This window comes from Hevea brasiliensis, chromosome 8, assembly GCF_030052815.1.
Source record: "Hevea brasiliensis isolate MT/VB/25A 57/8 chromosome 8, ASM3005281v1, whole genome shotgun sequence".
In the NCBI taxonomy this organism is placed as follows: Eukaryota; Viridiplantae; Streptophyta; class Magnoliopsida; order Malpighiales; family Euphorbiaceae; genus Hevea; species Hevea brasiliensis.
The window spans coordinates 45,445,612-45,461,600 of record NC_079500.1 but is presented as its reverse complement, the minus strand read 5'-3'; the positions used below and the strand labels follow the sequence as shown (position 1 = coordinate 45,461,600).

The following is a 15,989-nucleotide window of genomic DNA, read 5'->3' as shown; positions in this document are numbered from 1 at the left end:
TTACAGTCATAGTCCTTCAGAACTCAATCCATCGCCTCTGTCTAAGGTTGAGCTCCTTCCGGGTTGCAAGTATTTGTGCTTTTGTGGTCTATGTAAATGTAGCACTTTTCACCATACAAGTAATGCCTCCATATCTTGATCGAAGATAATTGCTGCAAGCTCTAGATCATGGGTAGGGTAGTTCTGTTCATGTGGCCTTAGCTGTCTGGAAGCATAAGCGACCACCTTCCCCTTTTGCATCAATACACACCCTAACCCATTATGAGAAGCATCACTATAGACCACGAAGTCCTTTCCTGACACTGGCTGTGTTAACACTGGTGCCTCTGTCAACATAGCCTTCAACTTCTCAAAGCTGGTGCGACACTTGTCATTCCAGTCAAATCGACATTCTTGTGTAACAACTTGGTCATTGGAGCGGCTATTAAAGAAAATCCCTTCACAAATCTTACGTAATACCCGGTGGCCCCAAGAAGCTTCGACCTCGTTGTATTCTGGGAGGCTTCCATTCCATCATCGCTTCTATTTTCTTGGGATCCACCTAATCCCATCGGTGACACTATGTGTCCAAGAAATGCAATCTCATTTAACCGAAGTCACACTTGGACAACTTAGCATACTGACTTCTTCTCTCTCGGGGTTTCTGAGAACAATCTTCAAATGCTCATCATGTTCTTCATCGGTCTTGGAATACACGAATATCATCAATAAAGACCACTACGAACCGATCTAAGTATGGATGGAAGATACGGTTCATAAGGTCCATGAATGCGCTGGTGCATTTGTTAGGCCAAAGGGCATCACCGTAAACTCATAATGCCCATACGGGTCTGAATGCGATCTTGGGCACATCTACATCCTTCACCCTCAATCGATGATACCACGATGCGAGATCAATCTTAGAAAATACTCCTGCTCCCTTGGTGATCAAGCAGATCATCAATTCTAGGCAACGGATATTTGTTCTTCACTTTGTCACTTTATTCAAGCGCCATTAATCAATGCATAGCCTCAAAGTCCCATCCTTCTTTTTCACAAACAGACCGGAGCTCCCCATTGTGACACCTTTGGGCGTATAAACCCCTTATCAAGCAACTCTTGCAGCGAAGTTTTCAACTCCTTCAATGCATGGGTGCCATCCTATAAGGAGCAATAATATTGGTCTTTGTACGGTGTCTCAATAGCAAATTCGACTTCCCTTTCTGGTGGCAAACCAGGCAATTCTTCAGGAAATACCTCTGGGAAGTCTCTTACTGTGGGTATATTACTCAGGTTTGGCTTAGCCTGCCTAGTATCCACCACATGTGCTAGGTAGGCTTCACAGCCTTTTCTCATCATTCTTCTTGCAACTATGGCTGAGATGACATTGGACAGGAAATCTGTCCTTTCCCCCACAACCGTGATCTCATTAGCCTCTGAAGTTTTTAGAGAAATTCTCTTCAATTTGCAATCAACTATTGCCTGATGACGTGACAACCAGTCCATTCCCAAAATCACGTCAAACTCATGGAAGGGCAACTCAATCAAGTCTGCCAAGAATTCATACCCCTGAATCCTTAACGGGCAACCCTTGTATACTTTGTTCACCACTACACTGTGGCCCAATGGATTAGTGGCCAGAATGTCATGGTCACTCTCCCCTATTAGTATCCCCCTTTCTACGGGTAGGTTGATGCAGATGTATGAGTGAGTGGATCCTGGATCCACCAATGCATGCACAGGTGTATTGTAGAGGGAGAACGTACCCCTGATGACGTCCGGGGCATCTTGCTCCTCCTGAGCTCTCAGGGCATAATTTCTGGCAGGTGGTCTATTATCTGGCCTCTCTGCTGGCTCAGATGCAGGCCTCTGTGATGGTCCCATGCGTCGAGATCGCGGATTTTCTACCTCTCTGTGGTGCAGGAGCAGGTCTTTCTGCTTGTGTTGGAGCAGCTGCAGTAGTTATGCGTGAACAGTTCCTCAGCTGATGCTCTGTTGACCCACACCTCAAGCAGGCACCAGTTACTCTCCAACACTCCCCCTTATGCCACTTCAGGCAGTGTGGACATGCAGAAGATGCTGGGGCTGGTCCCCTGAACCCCATCCCTGGAGAGCTGCCCACTGATGGTGTGGACTGACCTCTCCTAGGGGTGAACTGTGGCACAGGCCCCGAGGCCGACCACGACCACGTGGGTGGTGAACTCTGTGCAGGAGGACCCTTGAACTTCTTCCCAAATGCAGGAGCTGAACTAGACTGACCCGGGCCCCTCTTCTACTGTCTATCCTTTCTGGTCTGCTCATTGATTCTTACTTTTTCCACCTTTATTGCAGCTTCCACTAACTTGGTAAATTCTGTGATTCCCAAGGCAGTGAGCTGGATCTTGATGTTGTCATTTAGTCCCTCTTCAAATCTCTTGCACCTTTCAGCTTCATTAGGGACTATCTCCCTTCCATAACGGCTTAATCGAACAAACTCCTTCTCATATTCGGCCACTGACAGCTGTCTCTGCCTCAGGTTAATAAACTCTCTTCTTCTCTCTTCCAGATATATAGTACCCACATATTTCTTCTTAAATTCTGAAAGAAAGAAGTCCCAAGTTACAGCTTCTATCTGCACTTCACTGGACACGGTGTCCCACCACTCATATGCATCATCTTGCAGTAAAGAGATGGCAGCTTCCAGGTTTTGCTCTGGAGTGCAGTGGAGTTGTTTTAGTACTCTGCCTGCATTCAACCAATTCTCTACCGCAATGAGTCATCTTCTCTCTTGCCATAGAAGTCCACAGCTCCAAACTTCCTTAGCCTTTCTAGGTGTGATTTCTGCTGTGAAGCTGGTGGTGGTGGTGGTGGTGCTGGCATTACCCCGGCCATTTGTCTGAAGAAGTCGGCCATTTGTTGGAACATGGCCTGTGGAGGCTGAGCATGCTCGCTTGAGTCAAGTGAGCGCATTCTCTCATGCCCCGGTCTCATTGCTGCAGGTGGAGCATGACTCTCCACTTCCTCCTCAACGGCTCTCTAAGATGAAGGATCCATATCCTATTCAAAATAAGAAAGATAAACAGATCTTCGTTAGTGTCACCTCGACTGTGGCCCTACACTATGGTCCAAAAACTACAGCTGGCCAGATTTCCATTCTGTAGAAATTACCATATCTACAGTAACATGAACAGTGATTGTGACTGCATATTTGAATAGGTTCTGGCCATAATTTGGGGTAGGTTTCTTCATGAAAGTTGTTTGTCTATGTCTTAACTTGTTGCTGTAAACATTTCAGGTCAATTGACCAAATCTAAAGTGAGTTATGGCCAAATGAACGATTCTCGTTCATTTGGTCATTTCGCAGTCTTTATGCGGGGATCCGGATTGGGGCCAACTTTTGGTCCTCTTGCTTTGGTCTTTTGGACATGGTTTCTTCAGAAAAAATGTGCCATTGTAAGACTAGTTTCATGTCCAATTGGCCAAACACCAATTGGACCAACACAGCCAAAGATATGGCAGTCCAAATGGACTGAAATTTCAGTCACTCTGCTGCTGTCCTTAGGCAGCCTACACACTCTGCCATGCTATATTTCAGTCCAAATTGTGGTCAACTTACCTCAAATGGTCACTAATTGACCATTAAAAGGTTCTCTAACAATTTCCTAAGCCAAGTCAAATTTTCACTTCTCAAAACCCTAATTTCCATATGAGTTTTCAAAACAGCTTGAATTAACTATCTCATTCACTATCCACATGCATATATGGTTTAAACATAATCTCTAATCCACTTTAAGTCCATCAAAACACTCCATTATTGTTCCTTCAATAGGGTAGCCGAAATTTATGGTATGTATACACATAATTATTGCTCATTTTAGTTACAAATTCTTACTCAATTCAAGTTACTAATCATGAAAATAAAGAGTTTTAGGTATCTAATGCACTAACCTCTAAGTGGCACTTTTTGCCCAAGTTTAATCTTCACTTTTCTTGTACTCTCTTGGCTGCCAAACACTTCCTCTAGGTCCAAGGATTCATTTTAGTGTTGGGGTCTTGAGGAAATATGGTGAGGAAGCATGAGAATGAAAGCTTGCAAAGAATGGCTATGGTGGAAACCCTATCTTCTCTCTCTCTACGTTTTGGCTGGTTTGAAGGAGGTGGCTGCTGTATTTTTGGTTAATTTGGTCTTCATTTAGTCTCTTTTATTAGTTAATAATATGGTTGTTTAATTATAATTGGTGGAGACTTTCAAATGACATCATAATGATGTCATATTTGGCATTTTTATGGATTTTTCTTTTCTTTTCATCACTACTCAATTTCAATTTAATTTTTGGTAATGTTTATTCATATTTTATGTCATATTAATTATTTACTTAACTGGATAAGTCGGCCAAAAATCACCTCTGAAGGCGAAATGACCAAAATGCCCTCCGTTTGGCTTAACGGGTCAAAATTGGTTGTACCGATTGAAAAATTTTCCTAAATATTTTCTTGGCATTGTAATGCCATAGGAACCTCAATGACCCTTCTCTGGAGTCCCAAAAATTATTTTATAATTTTTCCCCCAGGTCTAGGGCTCCTCGTTGCGAGAACCGCAACTTCCCTCTGGTTACCCCTCGCTAGGGCATCGGCTCGTTTAATTTGGTTGTATTTTATTTCTAAAATTTTTATTAAATTTTTATTATTAATATTTGAATTGATTATGGTCCCTCACTTATGTTTAAATATTTTTCCGGACATTCTAGATGTCCAGATCGACACTGGTCACCGGAACAGTAAAATGTACGGAATTGCTACCAGGAGGGTGTTACATTATTTTTTTTTCTTTCCTTTTCTTTTCTTTTTTTTTTTTATGTCTTAGGAAGACCATAAATCAATTTAATTAAATTTATTAATTATAATATTTATGGCATCATGCAAGATGTCATGCATGATGTCATCTCCCTTCACTTTTTCATTTTCTTCTTTTTTTTTTTCTATTAGTTCTTTAATTTAATTCCTAACTCTGAAATTTTCTTTTCTCCGATTTTATTTGACAGTTAGGTCAGGAGTCAGCTCTCGGGGTCAATTGACCAAATTGCCCCTCGGTGGTTCAATAAATAATTCAATATTTCTTCCGGCTCTCTGACCTAGTTATTTGACTGACTTAACAATTCTTTTTCGTGATTTTCTCTTTTCCACTGTGTTTATAATGGTCCTAAGGACCACAGCGTCACATTTTACAATTCGAAATTTGAGTTTAAATTGACTTCGCAGTCCTTCACGAGAAGGTCACCCATCGCTGTGACTTTCAGCTCGTTTAACTTCTTATATTTTGTTTTTCTTATTTATACTTAACTAATTGGCAATTACCAACTATTTGTGTTTATAGCTCATCTAGTTGTTTTAAGTGTGGTTCTAATCCCCTTAATTATCCGGACCGATACCCGTCACCGGAACAGTAAAATCTACCAAGCTATGCAAATAGGGGTGTTACAGTCCAGCTTACATTAAAAAGCTGAAGATTGATAAATTAGAAACCAAATCAGAAAGAGGTCGATTTATTGGGTATCCAAAAGAAAGTTTTGGATATTATTTTTATTTGCCTACATCACAAAAGGTTGTGGTAAGTAGAGATGCCATATTTCTTGAACAACAGTTTATTCAAGAAGGTGGCAAAGGAAGGCAAATAGAGTTAGAATTAGAGAATTCTGACCAACTAACAAATCAGATGGATATAGATCCATCTAGTCAACCTATGCTTATTGATGAAACTTCTACAGTAATTCCTCGTAGATCAACCAGGATATCTCATCACTAGAGAGATATGGTTTTCTTCATGCAGATGAACAAGAGTTGTTTGCTCATGAAGAAATAGATCATGGAGATGATCCTTTTACCTATGAAGAAGCTATATCAGATAGAGACTCTTCTAAATGGATTGAAGCTATGAAATCCGAAATTGATTTCATACATAAGAACCAAGTTTAGGATCTTGTTGACCCATTTGAAGGTATTGTACCTATAGGAAATAAATGGGTTTTCAAGAAGAAGATTGGTTCTGATGGAAAAGTAGAGACTTATAAGGTAAGGCTAGTAGCAAAAGGGTTTCGCCAAAGGTAAGGAATCGACTATGAGGAGACTTTCTTGCCTGTTGTCATGCTTAAATCAATTAGGATTTTATTAGCAATAGCTCATACTATGATTATGAGATTTGGCAGATGGATGTCAAAACAGCTTTTCTCAATGAAAATATTGATGAAAACATTTTCATGAAACAACCTAGGGGTTTTGAATCCAAAGATAGTTCCAAGGTATGCAAGCTAAAACGATCCATTTATGTGTTAAAACAAGCTTCGAGGAGTTGGAACATTCGTTTTGATGAAGCCATTAAGTCATTTGGTTTTATAAAAAATGTGGATGAACCATGTGTATATAAGAAGGTTAGTGAAAGTACTATCACTTTCCTTATCTTATATGTAGATGATATTTTGTTGATATGCAATGACATAGGTATACTGACAACTGTCAAGTTATGGTTGTCAAGTACATTCTCCATGAAAGACTTAGGGGAAGTAACCTATATTCTTGGAATTCATATCTATAGAGATAGAGCGAAAAGAATAATTGGTTTATCCCAAAGTCTATACTTGGAAAAGGTGTTAAAGAGGTTTAACATGCTTGATTCCAAGAGAGGATTGTTACCAGTAAGACATGGCATCCATCTTTCTAAAGAGATATCTCCAAAGACACCTGAAGAAAGAGACAAGATGGCTAGGATTCCATATGCCTCGGCTATTGGAAGTTTGATATATGCAATGTTGTGTACTAGGCCGGATATCGCGTATTCTGTTAGTTTGACTAGCAGGTTTCAATCCAATCCAGGTTTGGAACACTGGATAGCTGTCAAGAATATCCTTAAGTACTTGAAAAGAACTAAGGATTTATTCTTGATTTATGAAGGTGGCGACCTACAATTGGATGCTTATACTGATTCTGATTTTCAATCAGATATCGATGATAGAAAGTCTACCTCTAGTTTTGTGTTCATTTGTAATGGAGGTCCAGTTAGTTAGAAGAGTTCCAAACAGAGTACGACTGCTAATTGCACTACAGAGGCCGAGTACATTACTGCATTAGATGCTGCAAAAGAGGCTTTTTGGATAAAGAAATTCGTGATAGAACTTGCTGTAGTTCCTTTCATTGAGTCAACAGTTCCTCTCTACTGTGACAATAATGGAGCGGTCGTACAGGCTAAGGAACCCTGATTTCACAAGAAATCCAAATGCATAGAAAGGTGTTACCACATTATCAGAGAGATAGTTGGGCGAAGCAATGTAGCCATGCAGAAAATAGCATCAGCTAAAAATCCAGCTTATCCATTCACAAAGCCTATATCACAAACTCAGTTAGACCGACATAAGATGGGTCTAAGATATTGTAATGAATGACTCTAGTGCTAGTGGGAGATTGTTAGTAGTATGCCCTAGAGCATATCATTTTGTGTGTATCTTGTACATATCTTATTAATAAAAGGAAATTTCACTTTGCCGTTTACATAATCTATTTATGTGTAATTGAAAAGGTCCATTGATATTTTGTTAGAAATTCTATTCTTAAGTTGTTAAGAATATGAGTGACAGTATTTCTAGTACAAAGTATCATAAATTGGTTCACAATCAAGGATACTTCTCAGAGGATATGACTTTATCTAGAAAGATTGTAATCATGTTTGTTCCCAAAGTATTAATATGAGATATAAATAAGTTGGAGTTGTGAGTCTCATGCCGAATAACAAACATGATAGGCACTTATACATGATAAGTAGGCCGAACCAGTGACGCTTATGACAAGCACATGGAGTTTACTCTTGTCATTGCATTGTCATATATCATATTAGTGCATATAATTTTTAGATCTGAGATAACACAATTATCTTGTATATAGGTGGTTTGAGTTTGATATTGCCTTCATACTCATACTGTGTATGGCTATATAGGCATGTGTTGGCTCCTACTAGTTATATATGAAGATAGGTGTTGATCAAGATGAAATCCATTACCCTAAGTAAATAGGGATGAGATCCTATGTTCATTTAATTATTCTTGATGATTTAAGTTCCTGGCCAGGACGGATAGATTTAGTCAGGAAAGAGTTTCTGACAAGAAAATCTAATTAATCAAGAATTGGAATTAAAAGAGAACATAATGTTCATAGTGAATGAAGTTTGACATTAACCATGACTCCAGCTAGAATTAGGATTTTGTAACGGAGAGATTCTAGTGCATGGTAACATATGATTAAAGGTTCATTTAAGGTATTCCTTATTACTGATTGGGTGGCCATGGCATGCTATGCTAGGTGTCAACCATAGTCTATGATATGCCTGAAATGATTTAGAGAAATCGTTTAAGGCAAGAAAAAGTTCTAATGATATTATGTGATAATATCATTTATCATTGCCAATAAGTAATGAGCATAGTGAGTCACACATCTACACAAGTTAATCACCAAGTAAAATGTGATATAATTGATTAATTAAAGAGTTTAATTAATTAATTAAATAGGTTTGGTTTGCAATAAGATTGTAAAGTCCCTAGCATAACTTCAAACAAAATCTAGGTTATTGGATGTATAATATAAATTAAATTTATATTATACATCCTTTAAATATGAATTTAATTGTAAGAAATTAATTAATGGAGATTAATTAATCAATTAATTTATATTTGATATAAATTAATTTAAAGAAGAGAAATTATTATTTTGAATTTAGAACTCAAAATCGTATGGTGACATATGGCACCATGAGATATTGACACATGGCATCATATGATCTTGCCGCTTGTCTTCCTATGATGGAAGACCACTTTTTATGATTTAAATGGAGCTTGACACTTGACTCCATATGATTAAGTCAACCAAAAGAAAGATGAGATCTTGTGGCAACATGTGACAAGGAGTTAATAAGGTTTGACTTTACTATAAAAGGGGAAAAGGAAGAAAGAGAATTAATTCTCTTCTTCTTCTTCAAAGTGGATGGCAAATTGGTGTTCTCCTCTTCTCTTCATTTTCTCACTTGATTCAAAGATAAATTATTTGTTTTCTTTGAATTAAAAGTGTTAGAAATTGTTTCTAATTCACTAAACATCCTTTAACCTTCACTAAAGCACTAAACCATATCATCAAGTGGTTGGCAAGGCCTGAGAGATAAGATTTGGGGCTGCCATAGTTGCTTCTTGGTGTGCTTGTAGTGGACAAGCTAGAGGGACTGCAATTGGAGTCCTAGAGGCATCAAAAGCAAGAGGGATTCATTGATTGTGCACTTTGAGGTTAGTAATCAAAAACCCCTCTTTTAGTTAGGGTTTAGTTGAATTAAATGTTAATTCACAATCTTTGATGGCAAATGAAAGTTTAAAGCATGCTAAAATGTGTTTTGGTATGCAGTTGGGCATTGAAAATTGATTAGGCACATAACTCATCAAACATGTGGCACGTAACCCTAGATTAATTTTTAAAATTCAAGCTCCTAATGCCCTTTAATCCATGCTTCCACTCCTTCAGTTTTAAAAGAGAAAGTAATTTTTTATTTTAATAAACTTATTATGATATGAAAACACTTATATATACATGATATAAGCACATTATATTAGTTTAATATTGTAACCAAATAGCAAAAAATATTTTCATAGAAAATATTTTTTATATATAAATTATTTTTCATAAAATAAATAGAGTCTGCAATTTAATTTAATAATTTTAATTTTGAATGGTTTAAGGGGGTGTTAAGTATTAGCGTTGTCAGTATTGATATGGCAGGCAACATAATATAATTTAATATTAAATGGTAGATTGACATATAACTAAAAGGAAAGTTAATTAAAGATAATAGTATATTTAAAAAAGCATATCTAAATTGAAGAAAGTTGATATTTTCATAAAGCAAATATGATCTCATCAGTGAATGTGAAATTAGGATCAGAAGAGTGTAAAGTACAAAAGAGAGAAAGGGCAAGCGTAGAATTCTGATTTCAATATAAGCATCCTTTTCACCTTTCACTTTTATTTCCAAGAAAAAAAAAAATTCCAATTCCCTATTTCCAAACAACCCATATAATATATTTGTCTACATCATTTACTTTGGATAAATCCCATTTTACGTACACTAAATTACAGCTTCACCTCTTAAATTCTCTACTTTAAAAACAACAACAAAAAAATAATTGTTCCTTTTATAGAATTTTGCTTATGTTCAATATTAAAGAATGACCAGAATATACTCTCTCAACAATTGAAAAAAAAAAATTGTGTATATAATTAAAAGAAAAAGGGAAAGGCTCCCAAAGGAACTAGAGGACTATAGTTTCTTGGAGGAAAGGACTATATAATTAAAAGAAAAAGGGAAAGGCTCCCAAAAAATTGTGTAATCATTCTTGGCCAAGGCTTTTGGCTAAAAGCTGGGAACGAAGGTCCCAACATAGCCAATTCCTGCAATGAAGAAGGCCATTGATTGGAGGAATAGGTATATGAAGTAACTATTCTTTCCAAAGGCATAATCATAGCAACCACAAAAGAAGAGATAGGCTCCAACTCCAAGCTCTAGCAAGTGCATTCTGTGTATATATGCAAACAACAAAGAAGCTTGTGTCAACTTCATTTTGTAACTCTTTTCTTACAAATTTTTGCTTATAATATATATATATATATATATACACACACACACACACACACACACAAACATTACGCTTGCAATTATCACAAGATTATATCAGCATAATTAGTCCTGAGGGGTTTGGATAGAGCAGGATGTTTAGGAGCACTTTGTGATTCTTCATTAGATTATTGGAAAATTCTTGCCTAGACTTAGTTATTATAGATTCAAGGCACAAATATGTGAGATCATATATTTAATAAGTGGATCACATCATACATATTGTATCTTGGGTTCATGATAGACCATGTCTAGCAAGATAAATCCACATTGCAAATGCATTTTATTCAACTTTGTGAGAGAAACTTGATCCAACTCAAAAGTATAAGATCTATTGGGTGCGGAGGTCAAAAGAAAAATGGAGCATAACCCACATGAATATGAGTTGACTAGTTCATCATGCTTAAGATTTATTTATTTATTTATTTATTTTTTAATGTGAAGGACTTCTTGTGCTAAATGCTATGCTGATTGAAATAAAATAAGGATTCCAATATTAAGTTTACCTTTCTCCAATCCTGAAGCTAGGTTTCTTGGGAGCTTTGGCAGTTGATTTAATCTTGAGAGCATCTCCAAGTTTTTCAGTGACAACCCATTCATTCACTCTTCCTGCCTCCAACAAACCGATAAATGTGGCCTTGGTTCTGTGCAGAGATATGACATTCTCAAAGAGAACCCAGAAAATCAGTAGATGCAGTGATCTGCAAAATTATAAATATACACAGAATTATAATTAGAAGCTGACTAATTAATATGTTGCACAATTGGTAAGTTTTGTCTTGTAGGTGGAGACCTTGGAGTTCCAACAGCATTAAGCAGTGTAATAGTAGAAGGAATATAGACAGATCCCCACTTGGGAACTTCTACTTCAGGAACCAAAACAGTTGCTGGCAAAACAACACAATAAAATAGGAATGTAACGATATGAGCTACGATCTTTCGAACGAAGAAGAAGCTGTAGATCACATAAAACTTCTTCCACATTGACACTTTCTGCAGAAGATAGTACATGATAACAGTAGTTAAAGTACGAAGATGGTCTAAAATATAAATATTTGAATTGTCTTTAGGTTTCAAGCTCAAAATTTGAGTCCCTATCAGAGCCAAATGAACCAAAAAATGTGTAAATGAATATGAAAATTGAAAGAGCATTTACCTTGTTTCTTACTATTTCCATCGCCATTTTCTTGAAGAGATTTGCAGGGCCACAAGACCATCTATGTTGCTGGTATCTGTACGCTTTGAATGTGCTTGGTAATTCATTTTTCACCTAAAACACAAGAATCAAACCGGGTTTTGCATATGTTTTCATAGCACAAATAACAAATTAACGACAACTTTGAGCAGAAGGCTAATAGAAGTCAATTAAGGGAAACTAACAGATATTGCAGCCTTTGGTAGATACCTTGAGGTCAGAAATATAAACGAATTTCCAGCCTTTTAGACTTGCCCTGACAGCCAAATCCATATCTTCCACAGTTGTTCTATCCTTCCATCCTCCTGCTTCATTGAGAGCTGAAATTCTCCATACACCAGCAGTTCCTGCATTGAATATAGAAGTCGGAATTGGCTTGTTTAAGATGTATGGAAAGCTGCAGACTCCATTTTTTATTAGACATTTGTTTGTTACTTAGTTTTAAGATGGTTTTACTAGTTTTAAGATGGTTTGTACCATTGAATCCAAAGAAGGCATAGGTCGAAGAGCCCACTTCTTGCTCCACTGTGAAATGGTAATCCAGTGACATTTCTTGCATCCTTGTCATTAAGCATTCATCAGCATTAACTACAAAACCACCCCAAAAACCACAACCAGATCAAACCAGGGGACAGAATAACTTGCAAGTGTAACAAATGAGCCTATGCAAAATAACCCACGAGTAAAATGTAATTAAGGATCAGTAGAATTATTAATTACAAAGAAAATATTAATTTTACCAAATTTCCAGCGAGCTTGAACAAGAGCAATCTGAGGATTGTGGAGAAGAAAAGGAATGGTACGCCAAAGGAAGTCAGGCTCAGGCTGGAAGTCAGCATCAAAAATGGCTACATAGTCACAATGTTTCACATAGCTGTGTTTCATTCCTTCTTTAAGAGCTCCCGCCTTGTACCCATTTCTGTTGTCCCTTATCTCGTACTTTATATTTATGCCTTTGCTTGCCCATCTCTGGCATTCTATTTCCACCAAGCTCTGTTTTATATGAGCCAAAACCAACAAAACACAAGCACCAAATTATGCTAATTTTTTTTGCTTAAATTGAATAAATAATTTATTAGAAAAGGAGGAAGATGCCGAGATTGTTCTCAATTATTGGAATGCTAATCCATTTTTTTTTTTAACTTTTTTTTTTAAGAAGGGTAGGGTGTTGGATCTAGAGCTCCCACTTGTAACTACCCCTAGGGCCGGCAAGGGGTTCGGGCTGGGTCGATTTTGGATCAAAATTGGTGATTCAGATCAACCGACTTTAGCTGGTTCTGATTTTTAATCAGTTTTGATCTAGTTTTGGTCCAATTTAAAAGCCATTTCAATGTCAATTTTGGCAATTTTGTTCCTGTTTGAAAATAATTTAATCCATGCAGTACTCTTTAAAGCTGCCACATACCTTTTTTTTTTTTTCAATCTAGTTTGAATTGGGCCAAAATCGATGATTTGAGTTGTCGAATTCAATTTGGTTCTGATTCAGAGCCTCAGGAGCAGCCCCTCCCAATAATCCGATTCGAGGCCAATCTAATTTACTGAACCGTTGACTCATGTCAATTCCTAGTTCGATCGAAATCAATTCCAATCCAGTTTAGGACGGAATCGACCCCTGACAAAGCCTAATTACCCTGGTCTATGGTGAACTAAATATAAACTTTTACCCAAAATCAAGGTGCAACATTTTGGGCACAGGGTACAAGTACCTTGAAACCCCAGGGGAGAACTAGGATAGCAAGATTGAGTTAATTATAGGAACCTTAATGCCAGCGTCAGTTGAATCATCAAGTACTTGGATTATGATTCGATCAGACGGCCAGGAAAGCCCACATGCAGCTCCTATTGACAGTTGATAAACCTGCATACATACAAAAGAATATTACGCATAAAGATTTTATGAGAATGAAGAGAGCTAGATATTTATATAACTTATTTCACTAATAAAAAATAAAAGGACTTCTTTAATTGTAAGCTTGAGAAAGTACCTCCTTTTCATTGTACATTGGAATTTGAACTAGAACCATTGGATAAGAAGAATTTCCAAGTTCAATATCATCCTTCATGGGCTCCCATTTGTACCTCTTGCTAGCTTTCCTCGCTAACAACTTCACAAAAACTATAACAAAGCCCATATACACCCTTTCAATGAAGAGCATTATTGACATTACTAAGCACATTATCACCAATAATTTCAATGCTGGTATGATTATTGGTACTTTCAATACTTGCCAAATCATATCAAATTGATTTGTGATGCCATCAGAATCATACGGGATTGTACCCATTGCACTATAGCTAGATAGGCAAGAATTGAAAAAAGGGTATGAGACCTAGCTAGAGGTCAGTGGATTGATATATGTTATATAAAGGAATTGGGTATAGTACCCTTTGCGAAAACAACAAGAATGCTTGTGTTTTTGCAGCTTTTGCTTGCTCTGATCAGTTTGATTTTTGCTTTCGAGTTACGTTTAGGCAATCTGGAAGAGAGATAAAAAGCTAGCTGGACTAGTGCATGTGAGTGGTACCATAGAGATCATTGAAACTGTGTTCACTCCATTACAGAAGCAGACCCACAAGATAGCTAGCTAGCTTACTTTCTTGCTAAAGAAAACCAAGAAAATTAAACCCTTCTCTATTATTTAAAGAGAAAGAAAAACGGGTTGCTAAAACCTCAAGTGGTGCTGCTTTTATACAATGTAATTAAAGAATAATTTTATAGGGTTTAGTCAAAAAGGATAAAGACTGGTCATCTAAAATTATACTAGCATTTTTCTTGAAAAAAATAATTATATAATGTATTAGATGAGATGTTCAATTGCATCTTTCTCTCTTGTTTAGTCCATTTCTTAAAGTTTAATTGTAACTAACCCAAAACTACAGTTTAGCTATCACTTTCATTAAGGCTGGCAATTGGTTAAACTAAAGCTGCAAGGTTAATTTGAGATAGATGTAGATTTGAAGAAGCTTTAGATTTGAAGAACCTTCTAGTGCACACCAATGTTTGCTATGAACTTGATTTAAACTTTAAAGAAATGGTAAATTTTGTCTAGATTTAATTCATTATAGATTCAAAACATAATATGTATGCATAATGGGAAACATAATATGTATGCATAATGGGATACATGTAGAATATGTTAGATTTACATATTTATACTTTGGATTTATATGAATAAATTTAAATATAATTTAAAAAAATAATATGAAGAATTGATTAGTATTTACATGTGTTCTTAAATTTAGATTTTTTTTCTTTTAAATATTATTATTATTATTGTTGTTGTTGAGCTTTTTCATCTAAGATACAATCCTAAAATCTAGGCTAGTAGATGTAGAGGCTTCTTAGATATTAATTTTTAATGTAAAATCTTTTTTTTTTTAACACCATTTCTTAACACATGGTAATCCCATTAACTAAAATCATATGTTATAAACTTGTTATTAATTGAAAACATAAATGGTATAATAAAACAAGGTTAAAATTTATATAGAAAATAGACATTAATTTAACTTACTTTTATGGAAAATTTTTGTTTATCTTCTGTGGATGCAAAAGAGCTGAGTTACGTATGCAAAATGAATATATTCATATATAATATGTTTTGACTTATAAATTGAGTTTAAATAAAAATATATTTTTAAAATAAATTTTCTTGATTTATTTGATTTAATGGGATTTAAATTTAAGATTTTTATGATACACTATTTCAATTTTATTGAATTTAAAATGATTTTAAAATAGATATTTTATTAAAAGTATTTACATTATTTATCTAAGAATAACTAGAATTTGATCAATAAGTTTTAATTTAATAATATTAGAGTTATTTTCAAGATAATAAGATTTCAAATTCAAATTTTAATTAGAGTAATTGTAAAAAAGGAAAAAGATGTTGCTACGGTAAAACAGTAAAACTAGACTTTGTTCATGCCATTTGGAAGTGAGGGGTTAGATTTGGATTGTATTCGTGGGAAATGAGGATGGTATCATTTGAGTGAAAGGGTTGCGTGGGGATTGAGAATAATAATTGGAAGATGAATTGTTAGTGTATTCTATGTGTTGCTTTATATCATGTATGTGTGCTATAAAACAATTCATCTTGAAGCATTCATGGGACCATTGTGAACTAGACTCCCATGAAG

At 35.9% G+C, this 15,989-nt stretch overlaps 1 protein-coding gene across 3 annotated transcripts in view; it reads right to left on the bottom strand.

Annotated features, from left to right (window-relative positions):
* LOC110660536 (glucomannan 4-beta-mannosyltransferase 9) overlaps positions 1-14,528 on the bottom strand; it is a 32,054-nt gene extending 17,526 nt beyond the window's left edge. The window contains exons 1-9 of one of the 3 annotated variants that reach the window (XM_021818879.2): positions 13,832-14,527; positions 13,606-13,704; positions 12,587-12,839; positions 12,324-12,434; positions 12,057-12,193; positions 11,808-11,921; positions 11,445-11,644; positions 11,158-11,352; positions 9,964-10,553 (exon numbers count right to left, since the gene is read on the bottom strand). In XM_021818879.2, the coding sequence (XP_021674571.2) occupies positions 10,391-10,553; positions 11,158-11,352; positions 11,445-11,644; positions 11,808-11,921; positions 12,057-12,193; positions 12,324-12,434; positions 12,587-12,839; positions 13,606-13,704; positions 13,832-14,131 (1,572 nt within the window). In that variant the 5' untranslated portion in view covers positions 14,132-14,527 and the 3' untranslated portion in view covers positions 9,964-10,390. Of the gene's footprint in view, positions 1-9,963; positions 10,554-11,157; positions 11,353-11,444; positions 11,645-11,807; positions 11,922-12,056; positions 12,194-12,323; positions 12,435-12,586; positions 12,840-13,605; positions 13,705-13,831 lie in introns of those variants that run through there. The other 2 variants (XM_058151557.1, XM_058151558.1) reach the window with 2 other exon arrangements.
* Positions 14,529-15,989: the final 1,461 nt, after the last annotated feature.